The sequence below is a fragment of the Coregonus lavaretus genome (assembly GCF_964263955.1).
Source record: "Coregonus lavaretus genome assembly, chromosome: 36".
Taxonomy (NCBI): domain Eukaryota; kingdom Metazoa; phylum Chordata; class Actinopteri; order Salmoniformes; family Salmonidae; genus Coregonus; species Coregonus lavaretus.
This window is the reverse complement of record NC_140023.1, coordinates 24667657-24688440: the sequence shown is the minus strand read 5'-3', so window position 1 is coordinate 24688440 and position 20784 is coordinate 24667657. Positions and strand designations below refer to the sequence as shown.

The 20784-nt window shown below is 41.4% G+C and overlaps 1 protein-coding gene across 3 annotated transcripts in view; it reads left to right on the top strand.

The window, feature by feature from the left end:
* Positions 1-20784, top strand: part of lrrfip2 (leucine rich repeat (in FLII) interacting protein 2) — a 68246-nt gene that overhangs the window by 44879 nt on the left and 2583 nt on the right. Inside the window, exons 8-22 of one of the 3 annotated variants that reach the window (XM_084153668.1) lie at positions 97-180; positions 6396-6461; positions 6799-6888; positions 7434-7493; positions 7925-7981; positions 8115-8162; positions 8901-8972; positions 9368-9484; positions 9971-10012; positions 11280-11411; positions 11891-11962; positions 13185-13355; positions 16630-16722; positions 17180-17272; positions 20224-20325. In XM_084153668.1, coding sequence (XP_084009794.1) covers positions 97-180; positions 6396-6461; positions 6799-6888; positions 7434-7493; positions 7925-7981; positions 8115-8162; positions 8901-8972; positions 9368-9484; positions 9971-10012; positions 11280-11411; positions 11891-11962; positions 13185-13355; positions 16630-16722; positions 17180-17272; positions 20224-20325 — 1299 coding nt within the window. The remainder of the gene's footprint in view (positions 1-96; positions 181-6395; positions 6462-6798; positions 6889-7433; positions 7494-7924; positions 7982-8114; positions 8163-8900; positions 8973-9367; positions 9485-9970; positions 10013-11279; positions 11412-11890; positions 11963-13184; positions 13356-16629; positions 16723-17179; positions 17273-20223; positions 20326-20784) is intronic. The other 2 variants (XM_084153666.1, XM_084153667.1) reach the window with 2 other exon arrangements.

The following is a 20784-nucleotide window of genomic DNA, read 5'->3' as shown; positions in this document are numbered from 1 at the left end:
TTGAGATCTGTGACTTCGAGCCGCCAGTTTGAGGTCCTTATTGGCTGTTTGATCTTGTGATGATCATATTTCACATGAACCTTGTTCTCTCCCCAGTCTGACGGCCTGTCCAATAGCTCAGCTCTGAAGAGTAGCTCCTCTGTGAAGGGTAGCTCCTCTCTGAAGAGCTCCCGCTCCACTGTATGTACTCGTCTGCTGCTGAGCATGTGTGGATTGATTCACAGTAAAAGTGACTTTCGTCTGTCTTTTGTTATACACTGAACAAAAATATAAACGCAACAATTTCAAAGAGTTACAGTTCATATAAGGAAATCAGTCAATTGAATTAAATTCATTAGGCCCTAATCTATGGAGTTTACCTGACTAGTAATACAGATATGCGTCTGTTGGACGCAGATACCTTAATCAAATTGCCATAGATAAAATGCAATTGTGTTCGTTGTCTGTAGTTTATGCCTGCCCATACCATAACCCCACCGCCACCATGGGGAACTCTGTTCACAACGTTGACATCAGCAAACAGCTCGTCCATATGACGCCATACACACTGTCTGCCATCTGCCCGGTACAGTTGAAACCGGGTTTCATCCGGGAAGAACACACTTCTCCAGCGTGCCAGTGGCCATCGAAGGTGAGCATTTGCCCACTGAAGTCGGTTACGACACCGAACTGCAGTCAGGTCAAGACCCTGGTGAGGGCGACGAGCACGTAGATGAGCTTCCCTGAGACGGTTTCCAACAATTTGTTCAGAAATTCTACGGTTGTGCAAACCCAGTTTCATCAGCTGTCTGGGTGGCTGGATGTGGAGGTCCTGGGCTGGTGTGGTTACACGTGGTCTGTGGTTGTGAGGCCGGTTGGACGTACTGCCAAATTCTCTAAAACAACATTGGAGGCGGATTATGGTAGAGAAATGAACGTTACAATCTCTGGCAACAGCTCTGATGGACATTCCTGCAGTCAGCATGCCAATTGCACGCTCCCTCAACTTGAGACATCTGTGGCATTGTGTTGTGTGATAAAACTGCAAATGTTAGTGGCCTTTTATTGTCCCCAGCACAAGGTGCACCTTTGTAATGATCATGATGTTTAATCAGCTTCTTGATATGCCACACCTGTCAGGTGGATGTATTATCTTGTCAAAGGAGAAATGCTCACTAACAGGGATGTAAACAAATTTGTGCACAACATTTACGAGAAATAAGCTTTTTGTGCGTATGGAACACTTCTGGGATCTTTTATTTCAGCTCATGAAACATGGGAAGAACATGGGACATGTTGCGTTTATATTTTTGTTCAGTATAGTTCAATCAGCCATGTGTTCAGTTCATTTAAGTTTTCCTCTTTTGTAAACTTTAATGTCTTTACACACTGATTAATATGTGGGAGCCTGTGTGAGAGGTTTTGCATAGTGTCGAATGTGTGAGTGGGATATGAAGAGCTTGATTTAATCGCTTTAATTGCATGCTTTACCAGAAAGGGTGCTTTTTACACCCAAATGTATTTGTACACTATACTGCCTGACTCCAAATCTTCACCATCATTAGCTAGGTTTCCATCCAATTGGCGACAGATGTAACTGTATAACTGATCAAATTATGCAAGCATTGTCATTTTGAATTCCATAAAGTGAGTGTGGAAGAGGTTAAAAATATTATTGATCAACAATGACAAGCCAGCGGGGTCTGACAACTTCGATGGAAAATTACTGAGGATAATAGCGTACAATATTGCCACTCTTATTTGCCGTATCTTATTGGCCTGGAGGGAAGCGAAAGTAATTCCGCTACCCAAGAATAGTAAAGCCCCCTTTGCTGGCTCAAATAGCCGAACAATCAGCCTGTTACCAACCCTTAGTAAACTTTTGAAAAAAATTGTTCTACCAGATACCATTCTATTTTACAGTAAACAAATTGACAGACTTTCAGCACGGTTATAGGGAAGGACATTCAACAAGCACGGCACTTACACAAATGACTGATGATTGACTGAGAGAAAATGATGATAAAAAGATTGTGGGGGCTGTTTTGTTAGACTTCAGTGTGGCTGTTGACATTATCGACCATAGTCTGCTGCTGGAAAAACGTATGCGTTAGGGCTTTACACCCCCTGCTATATAGTGGATAAAGAGTTACCTGTCTAACAGAACACAGAGGGTGTTCTTTAATGGAAGCCTCTCCAACATAATCGAGGTAGAATCAGGAATTCCCCAGGGCAGCTGTCTAGGCCCCTTACTTTTTTCAATCTTGACTAATAACATGCTACTGGCCTTGATAAAGCCAGTGTGTCTATGTATGCGGATGACTCAACACTATACACGTCAGCTACTACAGTGAGTGAAATCACTGCAACACTTAACAAAGAGCTGCAGTTAGTTTCAGAATGGGTGGCAAGGCATAAGTTAGTCCTAAATAATTCAAAAACTAAAAGCATTGTATTTGGGACAAATCATTCACTAAACCCTAAACCTCAACTAAATCTTGTCATAAATAATGTGGAAATTGAGCAAGTTGAGGTGACTAAACTGCTGGGAGTAACCCTGGATTGTAAACTGTCATGGTCAAAACATGTTGATACAACAGTAGCTAAGATGGGGAGAAGTCTGTCCATAATAAAGCGCTGCTCTGCCTTTTTAACAACACTATCAACAAGGCAGGTCCTACAGGTTCTAGTTTTGTCACACCTGGACTACTTTTCAGTCGTGTGGCCAGGTGCCACAAAGAGGGACCTCGGAAAATTACAATTGGCTCAGAACAGGGAAGCACAGCTGGCCCTTAAATGTACACGGAGAGCTAACATTAATAATATGCAAGAAAATCTCTCATGGCTCAAAGTGGAGGAGAGATTGACTTCTTCACTACTTGTTTTTGTAAGAAGTGTTGACATGCTGAATGAACCGAGGTGTCTGTTTTTAAGCTACTAGCACACAGCTCGGACACCCATGTATACCCCACAAGACATGTCACCAAAGGTCTCTTCACAATCCCCAAGTCAAGAACAGACTATGTGAGGCACACAGTACTGCATAGAGCCATTGCTACATGGAACTCTATTCCACATCAGGTAACTGATGCAAGCAGTATAATCCGATTTAAAAACAGATAAAAATACACCTTATGGAACAGCAGGGACTATGATAAGACACAGATGTACACATGGATTTTGTATTGTACAGTGCATTTGGAAAGTATTCAGACCCCTAGACTTTTTCCACATTTTCTTATGTTACAGCCTTATTCTAAAAATGTTCCTCATTAATCTACACACAATACCCCATAATGACAAAGCGAAAACAGGTTTTTAGATTTTTTTTGTGCATATTTATTACAAATATAAAACAGAAAATACCTTATTTACGTAAGTATTCAGACCCTTTGCTATGAGACTCAAAATTGAGCTCTGGTGCATCCTGTTTCCATTGATCATCCTTGATGTTTCTACAACTTGATTGGAGTCCACCTTGATTGGACATGATTTGCAAAGGCACACACCTGTCTATATAAGGTCCCACAGTTGACAGTGCATGTCAAAGCAAAAACCAAGCCATGATGTCAAAGGAATTGTCCACAGAGCTCTGAGACAGGATTGTGTCGAGGCACAGATCTGGGGAAGGGTACCAAACATTTTCTGCAGCATTGAAGGTCTCCAAGAACACAGTGGCCTCCATCATTCTTAAATGGAAGAAGTTTGGAACCATCAAGACTCTTCCTAGAGCTGACTGCCCGGCCAAACTGAGCAATCGGGGGAGAAGGGCCTTGGTCACGGAGGTGACCAAGAACCCGATGGTCAAGCTTGTAGCGTCATACCCAAGAAGACTCGAGGCTGTAATCGCTGCCAAAGGTGCTTCAACAAAGTACTGAGTAAAGGGTCTCAATACTTATGTAAATGTGCTATTTTATTTTTTGTAAACATTTCTAAAAACCTGTTTTTCCTTTGTCATTATGGGGTATTATTTGTAGATTGATGAGGGGGGGGAAACAATTTAATCAATTTTAGAATAAGTCTGTAACGTAACAAAAGTTAAGGGATCTGAATACTTTCCGAATGCACTGTAGATATGTGATAGAGTAGTGGCCTGAGTGAACACACTTAATGTGTTGTGAAAAGTGTTATGAAATGTAATATCATGTAATATTTTAAATTGTATATAACTGCCTTAATGTTACTGGACCCCAGGAAGAGTAGCTTCTGCCGTTGCAGCAGCTAATGGGGATCCTTAATAAATACAAATGCTAATATTCTAAAATCTGCATGAAGAAAATATGCAACATTTCCAAAGAGTGGTGTTTCCACCAAACATACTTTTTTTGCATATAAAAATCTGTGCGTGATTAATTTTACAGACAAAAATATTCTACGATGTCGAACAAACAAATGATCTGTCGGCATTTATCAAATTGTACCGAAACATCCTGTTTCCATCACAGCTGTCGTGATTTTATTTTATACGGTAGGACTTTACTTGCATAAAACTGTGGATGGAAACGTAGTTAGTGACTGATTTCAACTAAAATAACTTCCATAAATCATGTGTGCGCACATCTTACAGAATATTTGACCTTTTTATAAACTAAATTCTATGTCATTTAGGCCTTTATGACAGGAGACATCTGAATCTTTTTTAATACTACACAAATAACCGAAATGAGTGGCAACTCTGACTAACCCTGTCAAACAGATAAATACAAATGGCCTGAGCCCGGTTTCCCAGAAGCATCTTTGGATAAGTTCATTGTTAGAACCATAGGAGCGTTATGGTTCTAAGATAACCGGGCGCTGGTCTTGAAAGAAGGGAGAAACACAGATTGTAGAATATTAGGAGGAAATGTATAAATATTATAGGCTACAGTAGGCTACTACATCAACTTTCCAGTGGCACTGACTCACCCAATGAAGATAGATTGCATGAATATGTGTAGCCTAGGCTTCTCACTGTACCAGTGATGGTCTCAAGATAGGCCTGAGCTACTTTGAAAAACAGTGCTGTTTGTTGTTGAGAAAAACATTTCTTTGCTTGTACTGACAAATTAGTCTTCTCTTTTCAGCGTTAGGCATTTGCTTACGAAACGTATTTCCCGCAAATTGTATTTTGAAATTTGTAAAGAGAAATAGAATCCATAGAACGAAAGTGCCCGATCAAGTCAGGACTGAAAGCCATTTTGAGCATACCCATGAGTTTACGACTCAAATTACCAAAACGCTTCCCAGCTAGCACATTTGGTTCCTTGGAAGTTGTGGGAACGTAAGTGTTTGGTGAGAACGTAAGCCATACATTTCCTGACCGTTAAAACTTTCTGAGAACGGAAGTAAAAATTACGCCTGTTTTGGGAATGTTAATTTTGCAGGGAGGTTCTGAGAATGTTTTTCTGTGATTCCCTGAAAGTTTCCCCGGGAGGTTTTATTAATGTTCTGAGAACAGAAATGATAGGTTATTAAATAACATTCTGATAACATTGCTAGCTTAGGTTAACTGTTTTGAATTCCAAACACAGCTAGGACACATGGAAATTAATTTGCTTGAATCATGACACACATGAAGATCATATGTTCGAACCTATGATCTTCTACTCCCTATCCATGGAATTAGTCCAATGCGCCACCAGGATGGAGCTAGCATGCCATGTTTTTTTTTTTACTCATACAAAGCTGTTAATTTTAATATATTCAAACAGACCCTTTTTCAAAGGAAACAAGCACTTATTAAAATAAGGTGTGGCCAATTAGTGGGTGCAGCCAACACACCTGAACACACTTAACAAGGTAGAGGATAGAGAGTTGATGTTGTGAACAGAATGTATGTTTTTAAACAACATTCTTAGAATGTTCTTTGAACGTTACTAATGTTTTCTTGTGTTTTTTTATGGAACGTTTTCTTAATGTTCTGAGAACAGGACTTTAAATTGAACCATGAAGAAGCCTGCAGAAAACGTAATGCTGAAGTACTGAACTCCCATAGAAGAACGTTGCTCCTTAACGTTCTCTGAACAATTTGTGAACATTACTTTAAATAGAACCATGAGGAAACCTTATGGGAAGGTTGTATGCAAAATAACGATAGGAAAACCACGCTCTCACCAAGCTCTAAGAAACGCATGGTTCTCAGAACATTATGTGCTAGCTGGGTACTATGGATTATATTTCTATGGCCGCAAAGCAACAAGCTGTTCAATATTTGGCGCGTGTGCTGCCCAAATTCAGTCAGTGTTCAGACAGGAGTAATTATATAATTTTGGAAACATTATTTCAATTTATCAGGGGGTGCTGCAGCCCCTTCAGCACCCCTACTTCCCTCGGCTATGGGTCTTGGGTCACTGTGACCCTAAGTAAGATTTGCTTTGGTAGCGTGAGTTAACCAACTTCTAGTGTCTCCCGCATTCATGTCCCCTCTTCCCTGCCAGAGCTCTGTGTACAACGACCTGCATAAGAAGGCTCCCGTGTCCAGCAGCTCCAGGAAGGGCCTGCTGGTCAGTGTGTGTTTGTGTGTGTGTTCTCTCCTAGTGTGGGCCACTCTGGGCTCCTTGATCCAACTAACTGGAAGCAGTGTGGTGGCCAATGTAATTGAGCAGATCTATCTAGGAAGATTTTTGTCTCTCATTGTGCATGCTTGATGTATTACATAATTGTTCCATTATAGACATAAATCGTGCCTGTGATACTTCCCATTTTTGATAGTGGAACATTCTGAAATAAAGGTGAAAAGGCATGTCACAGCTTTGGCATGTTATTTTGCTGTATTAATTTCCTCCTGTCTCTCTGTTTATGGTCACATCATACTATTCCACTCATCCTCTTCTCCTCCAGACTGGCTTGTACCACGATCAGAGGAACTACAGCAGCCTAAAGAACCCCACCAAACCTCCTCCTCCCACTACTTCCACCTATCAGCCTCGGGTTTGTCCTCCTCAGTCCTGGCCTATTTCTAGCCCTTCCCTGTCTAGATTAAGTGGTGAAAGCAAGTTAGCTGAACTGAAACTACTTAAAGAAGAACAGAGTTTTTATCTACTCAAGGTTATGGGACGTATAAACGCCAGTTGAGATGGCCCATTGTGAATGGTTAACTACACACAGAGGGTTTTTATAGTGTCGGTGTGTGTTTGCACTCAAAGGTTTACAGTACTTAGTCATTCTTTGATATGAAGTTGCTGTTGGACTTCAGTGCCGTACATGCAACACCTCATCCATTTTCAGTTGACGGGGACAGTGCACCTCACTCCTATGTAGTCGTCCTCTCATCACATCACAGTGTTCTATTCTCAGGGCCCCAGGGACAGGAAAATGGCGTTTGTTTCTCCTCACACTATCTGAGGACGTTTTCCTACCAACCCCCCCCACCCCTGCTCTCTGGCTGTCCTCTAACTGTCCCTCACCCCCTCTCCTTTACCTCACCCCCTCTCCTTTACCTCTCCCCCTCTCCTTTACCTCTCCCCTCCTCACAGGCCCCATCTGTGGCCTCCACCGCTGGCTCTGGTTCGGGCCTGACGCGCAGCTACAGCCTGGTCAGTGTCGCACTCATGCCTTCATATCACCTTCAGAGACCAGACCCCAGTCCTCTCTGATACATCTGATAGCCATGGCCAGGGTTCTCCCTAGGTCATTTTTATATTTAGGTTCAATGGTCACCGTGGGCACTTAGTGGGGCCGAGGTTATGCGGTCTGGTAGGCTATGTTTGATAAGAAATTGCTTTTTGTCAGATCAGTGCTTTCTACAAAGAATAACTACAGCAATGGTTGATGCAGGAAATATCCCATTGTTTATATTTAGTTAATTTTGAGAAAGGCATGCTACTCAGCCTGTGAGATTTTCTGACAGGAAATATCCCATTGTTTATATTTTGTTAATATTGAGAAAGGCATGCTGATTTTCTGACAGGTCATTGCTCCCTCTTGTTCTTTGCTGAGTTCTGGATGCTCTCCCTTGTGCCTTCAGGCTTCTATAAATGACGACGGTCTGTATGGCTCATACACTGGTTCTCAATTGCATACTGTAAGTGTTCTGTGTGTCTATAATTGAATAGTGTTAATGATGTCACCAGGGCCAGCAGCACACTGGCCTGTCTGTGTCCCCACCATGTCAATGCTGTTTGTGCCCCGCCCCCCCCCCCCCCCCCCAACTACAGCCCTCTGAGTACAGCTGGTACTCCAGCTCCACCCGGAGCAGCCCTGTGGTGAGCCCCTCCCATTCAGTCACACTGCCTGCATGGTGTCCACTAACCTAGTCTGGCGTTACCATACTCCCAAGTCTGACACTGAGACTATCCACCAACTTAAACCCACACACTGCCATTACTAACAGGCTACCTACCTACACCCTCCTCCCTAGTCATCCTCACGTCACGCCTAGGGATACATAAATATATGTTTTGTCGTCACACACTGGACAGGTGCAGTGAAATGTGGTGTTTTACAGTCAGCCATAGTAGTACGGCGCCCCTGGGGCAAATTAGGGTTAAGTGCCTTGCACATTTAATATATAGCAGTGACTGGATAGACAATGAATTGCCAAAGTGTATAGTATCTTACACTTAATTGCGTTTTGATGTGCCATGTGTTGCACGCAGTGTTGTGTAGGTCAAGACGAGGTAGAGTACTAGGACTATTCTCTCCTCAATTTGTTTGTTATACTCCATATTATTTGATCAGATCAGCCTAATTACATGACCTGATGTACCTAAAAGATTGGGGTCTTTTGTATAATCCAGATACAGAATGCCAGTAGGCTTTATTAGTGTGTGAAGGTCATCACAGCTCGAAAGCTTCAATAGCAAATGAAAACGCTGAAATTGCATCTGATTTGAAGTGTGTGGAGAAAGGAGACTCCTTTTCACTATTAGTGAGTGTGTGCCAAGTGCATGTGGATACAGTACTCTGATAAGGGGGGGATCCTGACTTCGTGCTCCTCATAGAACTCATCTGATGACGATACTGCCAGCACCGTGTCCCAGGAGCGCTACAGTCGCGGCAGGAGAGACAGCGTGGTGAGACCCTGGGGTTGGGTTAGGCTCTGGAGTGGGGATTTAATAGTAACAGCCACTGTTGTTTCCAGGGTTTATATATGGGTTATTTATTATGGGGTAGATAAACAACCTTGGATGTCTCCCTTTTTTGGTGACCTTTTTGGGTGTGCCTTGCTGCTATGTTGTTAGTGTGCAGCACTGTTATATGCAGGCTTAATTCTATCCTTTTCAATTTCCGTTGAAAAATGGACAAAGTATCTATTCTGTTCTTTTATTTATCCTATAGGCCTATGCCCTATGGCTCTCTCTTTTTAGACTTTCCATGTTTTCCTCTGACCTCATTTCCTTCCTCTCCCTCCTTCACTATCTCTATCATCTATCTGTCTCTGATCCCCCACCCTGTATCTGCTCAATAGTCATCTGATTTCTCTGACATCAGTGAGTCGGCCGCTGACTATTTCAGCCGCTCCAACCGCAGGGGCAGCATTGTGTCTGACCTGGATGATCTGTGTATCCCAGACGACTTGGACGTTGTAAGTTACCCGCCATCGTCACACTGGCGTGCGATGGAATGCACTGAATTGCTGTTGTGGACACGTAACGCACAGTGTTGGGACGATTTCTCACAGCCTGTAATTTCATACTGATGCCCAGTTATGTGCTTGCTGTATAGCCAACTCCTATAGTCATTGTCAATGTGTTGGCTATACAGCACATAATATATCTGGGACTAGGCTAGTTATGAATAGTATTATGGATAGGTTTGTCTTCACAGCATGTGTTTGCTACAAATAAAGACAATTTTAATAAAGTTCTCTGTTCTGAGTAACTTGTGTGTCTGGTGTGATCTATGAACATGCAGCAGTCCCTAACTCATACCCCATCTACTAACTCTGATTTGCAGGCCATGATCAGGTTTGGCATCAAGCATGTGCCACTTTGGATACGAAATCAGTTCATGCATGCAGATGCCGTTGGCATGTCTGTTTTAATGATTGTGTTTCCTTATTTATTTTCAGCTGGATGAAAAATGTGATAAGACCTTCGTAGACTACAGCCGAGTGAGTACAACGAGCAGGAGAGATATCCAGTGTTCATGTCTTCAGGCCGTGTTATTTGTATCAATGATGACCATGACCAATGTAGGCCTAAATCATTAACCTCTTAAGGATCGGACCCTTTTTTTTAAATTTTCGCCTAAAATGACATACTCAAATCTAACTGCCTGTAGCTCTGGACCTGAAGGAAGGATATGCATATTCTTGATACCATTTGAAAGGAAACACTTTGAAGTTTGTGGAAATATGAAATTGATGTAGGAAACTATAACACATTTGATCTTTGAAATGCAAGAGAAAGGCCACAATATAATATTGCAGTTTAGGTGTAGCAGTGTGTGCAACGTTTCAGATTGATCCAGTGAAGCATTGCAATACTGGACTATTTTGTATCAAGTCTGCCCTAATGTGCCGAATTGGTCAATTGATACATTTTCAAGTACATAACTATAGAGAACATACAAAAATGATATGGTAATACAAAATGTAAGTTTACACACTGCCAGGAATGTCATACATGATGGATCATTAGCTTATACACTAACTTTCACACATCTAGATGGCGGGGTGGGTGTGGAGCCAGAGACAGCAGGGGTTCAAACTGTAGAACCCAGTTCCTACATTTGAATATAAAGATTGATTTTATCAAACAAAACTATGCTACATTTTATCTCTGGGACCCTTAGGATGACAAATCAGAGCAAGATTACTGAATGTAAGTACATTATTTACCTTCAGAGGTGAATGTATCAAACCAGTTGCTGTGATAAGTTTTTTGTTGTTGTGCACTCTCCTCAAACAATAGCACGGTATTTTTTCACTGTAATAGCTACTGTAAATTGGACAGTGCCGTTAGATTAACAAGAATGTAAGCTTTCTGCCAATATAAGACATGTCTATGTCCTGGAAAGTTTGCTGTTACTTACAACAGTCATGCTAATCACATTAGCGCACGTTAGCTCAACCGTCCCGTCTACGGGACACCAATCCCGTTGAGGTTCAATACGTTTCCAATCCATATTTCTACCTGCATTCATCACCACACTGTTCAGATCCATATTGTTAGTTCCCTCATATCCTCCCCCTAAAGCTGTGGTAATGCCGGATGATATATCATCTTAGTGGGGCTGGTTGGAACTGATTGGGAGGATAAGTTAAGCCGGGGCCCAGTAGTGTCGGTGTTGAATGACAGTCCTGGGGTGTGTCTGTTGTTATGTTCTGGGTTGACTTGAGCTCTAACTAAGGTGCTTTGTGTTGTGTTGTTTTCTAGCCATCCTCGCGCTGCACCACCCCCGGCCTCTCCCCGGCCACCCTGGCCTCCCTGGGGGGGACATCCTCGAGACGAGGCAGTGCAGACACAGGCAGCATTGTCGACCCTGATACCAGTCTGAGTGAATTGAGGGTAAGGCACACACAAACACCACCACCAGTTGCATAAAAACCATTACAAGGTCTAATTACAACCTGTCATTACAAAGTTAGATAAGTGTTGTGTGTCAGTTATTCAAATGTCAATCGATCTGAAATATAAGAAAAGTTACTTTTTACAGTGAACCATTTGTGTAGTAGTTTACTATTTTCCTCACTACTGTTTTATTTGAGTTCAGAGAATATCTGAAACATCCACACCTCCCTGCTCTCAACGTCTTATGTTACATGTTGACTCCATGTATGCACGGGAAGGCTGGATGTGACATGTTTCTTAAACTTCCTATAAAGCTGTCCTTGTGTATGTCTGGGCCTACCATTGGGTAAATTACTGTCTTGAGATGCCAACAGCACGGGTGCTCTGTCTTTAAATCTGTCCATCTGTCCTTAATTCTCCCTGGTTTCCCCCGATTCACCCCAACCAACCAACCCTTCCTCCCATCTGCTCTACAGGATATCTATGATCTAAAGGACCAGATTCAGGATGTAGAGGGGCGGTACATGCAGGGGCTTAAAGAGCTGAAGGTAGAGGGGCCTGAGCTCGCAGCATGCCTTCTCTTGTCCTGTTGGAGCCTTATGGCATCACTAACCCCACTGTACCTACGTCTCCCCCTCCCTCACCCCCTCTAGGGCTCCACTGACTGTAACCACTAACTGTAACACCAAAAACACTCACATTTCTATTGTGGCTCCCTGATGGCATGTTCCCTGCATCACCTTTCTTGCTCAGTTTGAAACTCACTGGTAATGGCAAGGATTGAAAGCCTTGCTTGAACCCTAGCAGTGCTTGGGGGGGTAAGAGCAAGACTAAGAATTGTCTTGTCTTGTTGCAATCTTCTGTCTGTTGGATGGGTTTCAGGGTATGTAGTCCTACCCAGAAAACGACAAGTTTTCATTCACACAGTGCTGAATGGCATCCTGGCTTCTTTTCTGTAGCCACCCTAAAAAGTTCACTTTTCTCTTGAGTCTTAGTAAGTATATTTGTGTTAAAAAGGGTACTTTACTAACACACCTGATTCCTGGCATGTCCTACACTTTAGTAGAACTGAAACACAATAGCTGAACTTGCTCATGAGTTGATATATTTTTGTTCTTTGGCCTCAAGTTCTTTTTTTCAGATGCTATTTCATCACTGCCATGAATCATTCCTCCGAATGAATCAATGCACCATGGATATCAAGTGTATCAGTTTTTATCACTTGTCCATCTCAGGTTTTGTCATTGATTATAATGTGAGACAATTCCAAGGTGGGGAGCATTGTGATGATGTTTCAACCCCCCAGATTCTTAAACACAATCAAACCTGAGATGGACAACCGATGGAACACTTGAGATAGAGCCTTTCCTCTGTTTTAGGTCTTAGTTAAGATATTACTACTGTACATAAATTGTATGTTTTTTTATATGAATATTGTTCATTTAGAGTAAGAACTCTAGTCACTGTTAAATGCGTCATATTGAATTGAAGTCATTTGAAGGTGAGACTGAAAAATAGAGGTTACATTTAATTGAACTGCGTCCTACCCAACATCTATAGCAGTCTTTCTGTCGCCAGTGTGTTTCGAACATCCCGAACATGGTTTCCTAGTTGAGATACGAAATGAATGTAAGAGTAAATGTAGTGTTCTATTATCAGTGTGGTCGTGCAGCTGTATCTCCCATAATTTTTTAATAATAGTAATAATTGTTCTATTATAGTTCCCACCATGGTTCAGTGTGTAAACTTCTGTGGGTGTGTCCCTGGTAGGAGTCGCTCTCGGAGGTGGAGGAGAAGTATAAAAAAGCCATGGTGTCGAACGCACAGCTGGACAACGACAAAGCCAACCTCATCTACAACGTGGACACACTCAAGGACGTCATCGAGGAGATGGAAGAGCAGATGGCCGAGATGCGTAGGGAAACTGAGGACAAGTCTAAGGTGAAGTGTTAAACACACACAGCATCGTAGATCACCTTTAGCATCTACTGTTAACACATGCAGACTCAGATCGAGGCGAGTATATGCAAATTGCAGCAAAATCTCCAACCACACTATCAACTTGTCCAAACATACAGTTGAAGTTGGAAGTTTACATACACTTAGGTTGGAGTCATTAAAACTCGTTTTTCAGCCACTCCACAACTTTCTTGTTAACAAACTATAGTTTTGGCAAGTCGGTTAGGACATCTGCTTTTTGCATGACACAAGTAGTTTTAACAACAATTGTTTACAGACAGATTATTTCACTTATAATTCACTGTATCACAATTCCAGTGGGTCAGAAGTTTACATACACTAAGTTGACTGTGCCTTTAAACAACTTGGAAAATTCCAGAAAATGATGTCATGGCTTTAGAAGCTTCTGATAGGCTAATTGACATCATTTGAGTCAATTGGAGGTGTACCGGTGGATGTATTTCAAGGCCTACCTTCAAACTCAGTGCCTCTTTGCTTGGAAACACCTTGGGAGCAATTTCCAAACGCCTGAAGGTACCACATTCATCTGTACAAACAATAGTACGCAAGTATAAACACCATGGGACCACGCAGCCGTCATACCGCTCAGGAAGGAGACTCGTTCTGTCTCCTAGAGATGAACGTACTTTGGTGCAAAGTGCAAATCAATCCCAGAACAACAGCAAAGGACCTTGTATAGATGCTGGAGGAAACCGGTACAAAAGTATCTATAACCACAGTAAAACGAATCCTATATCGACATAACCTGAAAGGCTGCTCAGCAAGGAAGAAGCCACTGCTCCAAAACCGCCATAAAAAAGCCAGACTACGGTTTGCAACTGCACATGGGGACAAAGATCGTACTTTTTGGAGAAATGTCCTCTGGTCTGATGAAACAAAAATAGAACTGTTTGGCCATAATGACCATCGTTATGTTTGGAGGAAAAAGGGGGTTGCTTGCAAGCCGAAGAACACCATCCCAACCGTGTAGCACGGGGGTGGCAGCATCATGCTGTGGGGTGCTTTGCTGCAGGAGGGACTGGTGCACTTCACAAAATAGATGGCATCATGAGAAAGGAAAATGATGTGGATATATTGAAGCAACATCTCAAGACATCAGTCAGGAAGTTAAAGCTTGGTCGCAAATGGGTCTTTCAAATGGACAATGACCCCCAAGCATACTTCCAAAGTTGAGGCAAAATGGCTTAAGGACAACAAAGTCAAGGTATTGGAGTGGCCATCACAAAGCCCTGACCTCAATCCTATAGAAAATGTGTGGGCAGAACTGAAGAAGCGTGTGCGAGCAAGGAGACCTACAAACCTGACTCAGTTACACCAGCTCTGTCAGGAGGAATGGGCCAAAATTCTTATTGTGGGAAGCTTGTGGAAGGCTACCCGAAACGTTTGACCCAAGTTAAACAATTTAAAGGCAATGTTACCGAATACTAATTGAGTGTATGTAAACTTCTGACCCACTGGGAATGTGATGAAAGAAATAAAAGCTGAAATAAATCATTCTCTATAGTATTATTCAGACATTTCACATTCTTTCACCTAGTCATAATTGCGGTGAAATTGTGCATACGGCTTACTATCATCCTGGCAGTTCTAAACTTTGCGAGGCATGTCATTTCACCCATCTCTTCACATAGCCCAAGCACATGCACTATTTTCTTAACCACAACTGGATGGATCCATAAAGAATGGCTGTAGGAATAAATATCACTGAATGACAGAAATATTGTAATAAAGTAGGCTAATGCAATTGAAGGCAACAAATTGTTGCTTACTGAAACACCCAAAGTCATCCAATTGTTATAATACATTTGATTGAAGCAATAGCCTACCGCGTGTGGTCAACTATTTCAGCACCGTTTCGCGCTTCTTTGCAACAAGAGTGAATGTCCGATTTTTTTCTTTTCACTGAATCTCCATTTGGATATTGGTTAGGATACGGAAATGTTAGCTAAGTTGAGGGCTGCTCATGATCATCTTGTCTAGTTGGCTCATTTATTAGCACTGACGAGACCATTTTGCCAGCATGTTATGTAGTTTAACAAGTGGATTATTTTGCTCTTCACTCACAGTTGCTCAGTAGCCTAGGCTTACTCCTGACCAAAAGCCTGTGACTTGTCTTAATCAATGTGATTGTGTTTCACTGGATCTCTCTGTATATTTGGTTAATTCTCTGGCTGGGCAAATCAGTGGAGGTGGTATAGCTCATTTATTCGTTTGCTCATCTATCACTGATCAGAAACATTTAGCATGCAATAATGGAGCCTAAATCAAGTGTAGGCCTGTTATTTTACTTGACCGCGTATAAGCAATGCCAAAAGCCGGAGGATGTTGTGACATATGAACACGAGACTCAAATGTATTTTTTGAAAATATAGATTGCTATTATTTTCTATCGGTATAATGATGAAGATACTCTCAATGTAAGACCCTACACCTGCTCACTAACAAAGCAGAGTGAGGATAGGAAAGAGATGAAACGTGGATCAAAAAAGCATGGGCTTGCCTTGGGCTTGCCTTGGGCTCTTTTTCAAAATGTTATTTTTTTGATATGACAGCGGTTCAACACGTTGCCATGATATACGTATTCCTTGTATTTTATTCTATTCTATTTCATTATATTCTTAGCCTACTATAAAATATGTGTTGACTGTGATCAGGGTAGCCTAAGTGTGTCTTGTCTGTTTAATGAACAAAATTACTATTGATTTCATGTGCACTCCGAAGCCTTATAGGCTGCACAGACCAGTAACAGAGTTAAACAAAAAATATGCCATTCTATTCTTTTGAAAACACATTTTATTAGTCTTGTGTTTCTTAGGACCTGCTTAAAACAAATTAATCATGGATTTCTTTGTGATGGTTTATATTCAATGGATTTATTAAAATAGACGTCCACCCACATCGGCCCACATCTACTCCCACTGCTACACTTGCCGCCATGTGCACGGGAGGTATAAAAGGCTTATCTCGGCCAGAATGTGGTAAAAATGGGACTGTATGAATTGGGCTAAAAAAACAACAAAATTTTATTGAATTTTTTTACAGGCAACAAACTGTAAAGTCTGTCTGTAAAAGGGTATACACCAATGGAATCTTGTTCACTGCTCATGGCTGTACTCTTTTTTTTTTGGGGGGGGGGGGGGGGGTTGAGATTTTAAACTTGTGTGATTAATGTTTTGCAGTTTGCCTTTTGTCATTGATTGTGTCTTACGACAGTCCTCTTTCTCTTTAATTCCAGGAATTAGAAAGACAAAAGCACACATGCACAGTCCTGCAGCACAAACAAGTGGAGTTAAAAGAGGGAATCCGCCAGAGAGATGAGCTCATAGAGGTATGTCTGCACTAAGAAAACAAACATTTGGTGGCAATCTGTTCACACCTGTTCTAAACCACTTCCATCTCTACAGTTCATTCTCTACAGTCCTGTAGTCTGTGTACTGCAGTATCTTGATGAAGATCCAAAGTGTGAGACTATGCTTCTCTCTCTCATCCCAGTGTCTCCTGACATCTCTGTTTGATCGTTTTCTCTGTCTGCTCTGTCATGTTTCTTTGCCTCGTCTCTCTATACTGAAATGATCTCTACTCCAGATCGTTTTCTGGCCACCCGTCTTTTCTCTGGTCTTTTTCGGTCTCTTACCTTTTGTTGCGCTTACTCAATTTCTATTCAATGCTATTGTCGTTTATCTCCATTTCTTATGTTTCATCCTCTAATTTATCCTGTCATTTCTCTTTCCATCAATTTTACCCTGTATCCCCTTTCACTTTGTCTGTACGCAATACCACTACAGAAGAACCAGCAAATCCAGACTAACTTAGATACCCTCACCAGAGAGGTGTTTGACCTGCAGGAAACGATAAACTGGAAGGACAAAAAGATTGGGGTAGGAGGTCACGCTAGGGACTCTGAAAGATGTGAGAGGCAATAGATGTGCACAGACGTGTTTCGATAGCTTGCTTAGTTTTGGTTGCATGTCTGACTCTGACCAAATGGGAATTTGAATGGTTGTGTTCAGATTCAATAGCCTTCACCCAAAATTGTACATGGGTCTTTCTATAAATAATGGGGACAATGTGTGACATTGGGATCAAAATTTGAAACAAAAATAAAAAGTATTTTCATGCAGTTCCACATGAGTACTCAGAGGAATACAACTGAATATATGCAAATGGGCCCATAACTCCACCTATACAACAACATAGGCCTAGGACTACACATCCTTTAAGCAGGGTTCATACAGACATTGGCAAGTCACATTCAAGGAATTTCAGGGACTTTGTAAAGCACTTAATTGTAATTTAAGGACCTCAATGTTATACAATTGTATAATTAAATACTTGTACATATAGTGCCTCATATAGAACCCCCCTCCCCCAAAAAGCATGAAAAAAAGTAGGCCATTAGCCATTTTGAGAATAATGCATTTTTTTAGGCCCAATGCATATATTTTCATTATTACATTCTAAAATATGTGAGAATGTGGACCATTGCCTGACTAAATAGATTGGATGCATGGCGATTTTTCTCTAGCCTATGTAGCCAACGTAGGCACACATAATAAAGCCATCTATAGCGATAGCATTAATATCACCATTTGAATCTCACCATCGTCATTTTTTATAATGAGAAAGTGACTAAAAACCAGGTTCCTTTTTTAATGGAATGATATGTATGGGAAGCCAACATTAGATGTTGTCGTCCTCATAATAACCGCATGTGGTTTTACTGCAACAGAGTAGCGCAACACCCTTCAATTGAAGTGGCGGGAAGCAAATGAAAGTGGCCACATCTCTCACATAAACGGATCACAGACAATTATAAGGGAGCAGGAGAACTTATAAATTGGCTACAATAATTACAATCAGTTTTCAAGCACCAAATTGAGGAAATTTCAGATTTAAGGTAGGCTACTCCAAGCCCCTTGTATTGTCTACAATTGCAGGTGTAACATGGAAAACAAAATGTATTTGTCATGTTATTTTATTACCATATCATATTGTGAATAAGCCCACTAGGCTGTGTAATTTGTTGTCGTCATATCCAGAATAATTAATAGGAATAGCGTTGGGTGTTGCGCAATAGTCTGTCCTACACAATTGCGCACAGAAGACTCGGTGTCTAATCCGAGGCACAAAAACAAACTCATTACCTTAATGCTTTCTCTGTTAAATCTAACAAGACCCTGCCGTAAATCAAGCAGACAACAGATGATCAATATCAATTCGCTAGGGATATTAGATCCAACATGGATCCAGGCACAACTGTCTTCACCAGCGTAACGAATGAGACACTTTCGTTACGCCTTTCTCGCGAACACCCTTTTACCAACACTGTAAAATTATTGAAGAACCACATTGTCAGTATCAATTTAGGCTTTAAGTACCAAGGTAAGGTGACTCTTTCGGTTAGAAGCATTCGATTTTGTAATGCGTACATTATTTTGGATTTGTGTGCCCATGAAAACGGTTGTCACCCCATAACATAAGGAGACATGAAATGTTATGTAGTTACACTGAATTTCAGAGATCTCTATAGTAAAAACTGTCCGACAGCTAGATCCATGATTCTTAGAGGGTTCAAGTTCAATGTCTAATTTAACTGATAAATGCTTAATATATGATGTAACGACAATTTACACTGCCATAAATGCAAGGACAGAAAAGTAATGTTTTATGTCACACGATTTTAGACAAATCCGTCAAGACACCAACCCTGATAAAGGATTAAACAGGTTTTAAATCAACTTGTGAATTTTATTGAATATAACTATGATCCCCCTTATCTTAATGTAATGACATGAAAAGAATTGGCAGATTATTATCAATGACTTATAAACAGCTATAACAAGTTGTCCAGTGTAGGAAATCCTCACTGGTGCTCTAGTTTCTAGAAAGACCCGTAGTCCCCCCTCAAGTATTTAAAACATTGGGTTGGTGCAAGCATGGCTGGAGGAAGTTTCCACCATATTCCTTACACCAGTCCAATTCCTTTTTAAATCGTGAGAGGGAGTGTTACGAGTTTACAATTCAGCAGAAGGGTCGAGAATCAGACCACCCATATCAACCTGTAGACTTGCCTGAAGGAAACTTGGTGCTGATTCACCGATCAATTAAATCTGTATCAGATAATCGACTGGTCCTAAACAGTCTATTGCCTCTCATAGTTGCATGACAGGGACCCTGGATAATAGCCTGTAGTTTGACCAGTTCTAATTCACAGTTTGGAGTTTCCCTAAATGTGATGTGAATTGACGATTGTGGGCTCACTAATTTACATTTTAAGTTGGATGCTGTAGTCATTATAGGTTAAAATGTAGATTTTGTGTGCAATCTGCAAAGTTTAGTCAGTGCAAGGGAAAATGTGCACCTGCAAGCATTTGATGTATTGTGTATGAAAATAAATGGTGAAAGATCCATATGCCAAGTGGACATTTCTCCCTTAAAAATCGAATATTTGATTTACCCTGAAATGACAGCATGAGATCCATTTGACATGAGTCAAGACATCCCTTTCTTTGAAAAATAAAAATATGTAGGCCTACACCTAAAGCTTTGCCTGTTTAGTGTCAGATTCTGTCTGTTATTTGGCCTTTAGCTCTCCCTTACAGCACTGTTTTGTCTTATCTGTGAGCATGTGGTGATTGTGTTAACATCTGTCACTTTGCCTTTCCAACTCAACCTTACCATTTTGGTGTGCCTTTTGTGTGTGCATAAAGACATATGTGCATGTATCATTGTAGTGTGCGTTCATGTACCTATATCAGTCTTTCCAACCTATCCTCGCCTCTTCTTTCCTTTCTCTTGTCTTTTCTCCCTCCTGCGTGTGGCCACCCAGGCCCTAGAGAGGCAGAAAGAGTACTTTGATTGCATTAGGAATGAGAGGGATGAGCTCAGAGATGAGCTGGCTGACATCAAGGCGAAGGCCAAAACAGGAGAGGTAGGTCTCACCACCAGAGGGCTGGGAATAGTACTATATATTCCCATTATATAGACAAAGATGGTTACAGGAATAAGCTCGCTAGCAACCAGACAGTGATCAAAAAGTCAATTGTGGTTTGTATGTAGCTATTTGTCTTCTTGTGTACCTTGCTTTTTGTTGTATTTTCTTTTCTACTGTTTCTCCCACCTCTCACTCCCGATGTCAAATTTGTTGAACACTTGCGGTGTCTGTCAGTCTGTGTATAAGTAATGGAAACCTAAGTACAATGTCACTTCATACGTGAAGCTCAATATTCTACGTGGTCTGCTCTGTGGCTTAATGTCGAACGGAAAAGTGTCCTCAACTCCTCAAACGCCTCCTCTCGCCGAGGATACTCATGAGTATCCTTTCGCCAGCTAGCGCAGAACTTTTTTTTAAATCCGCCACACCCCCTTTGAATCAGCTGTTTTCTCTGAG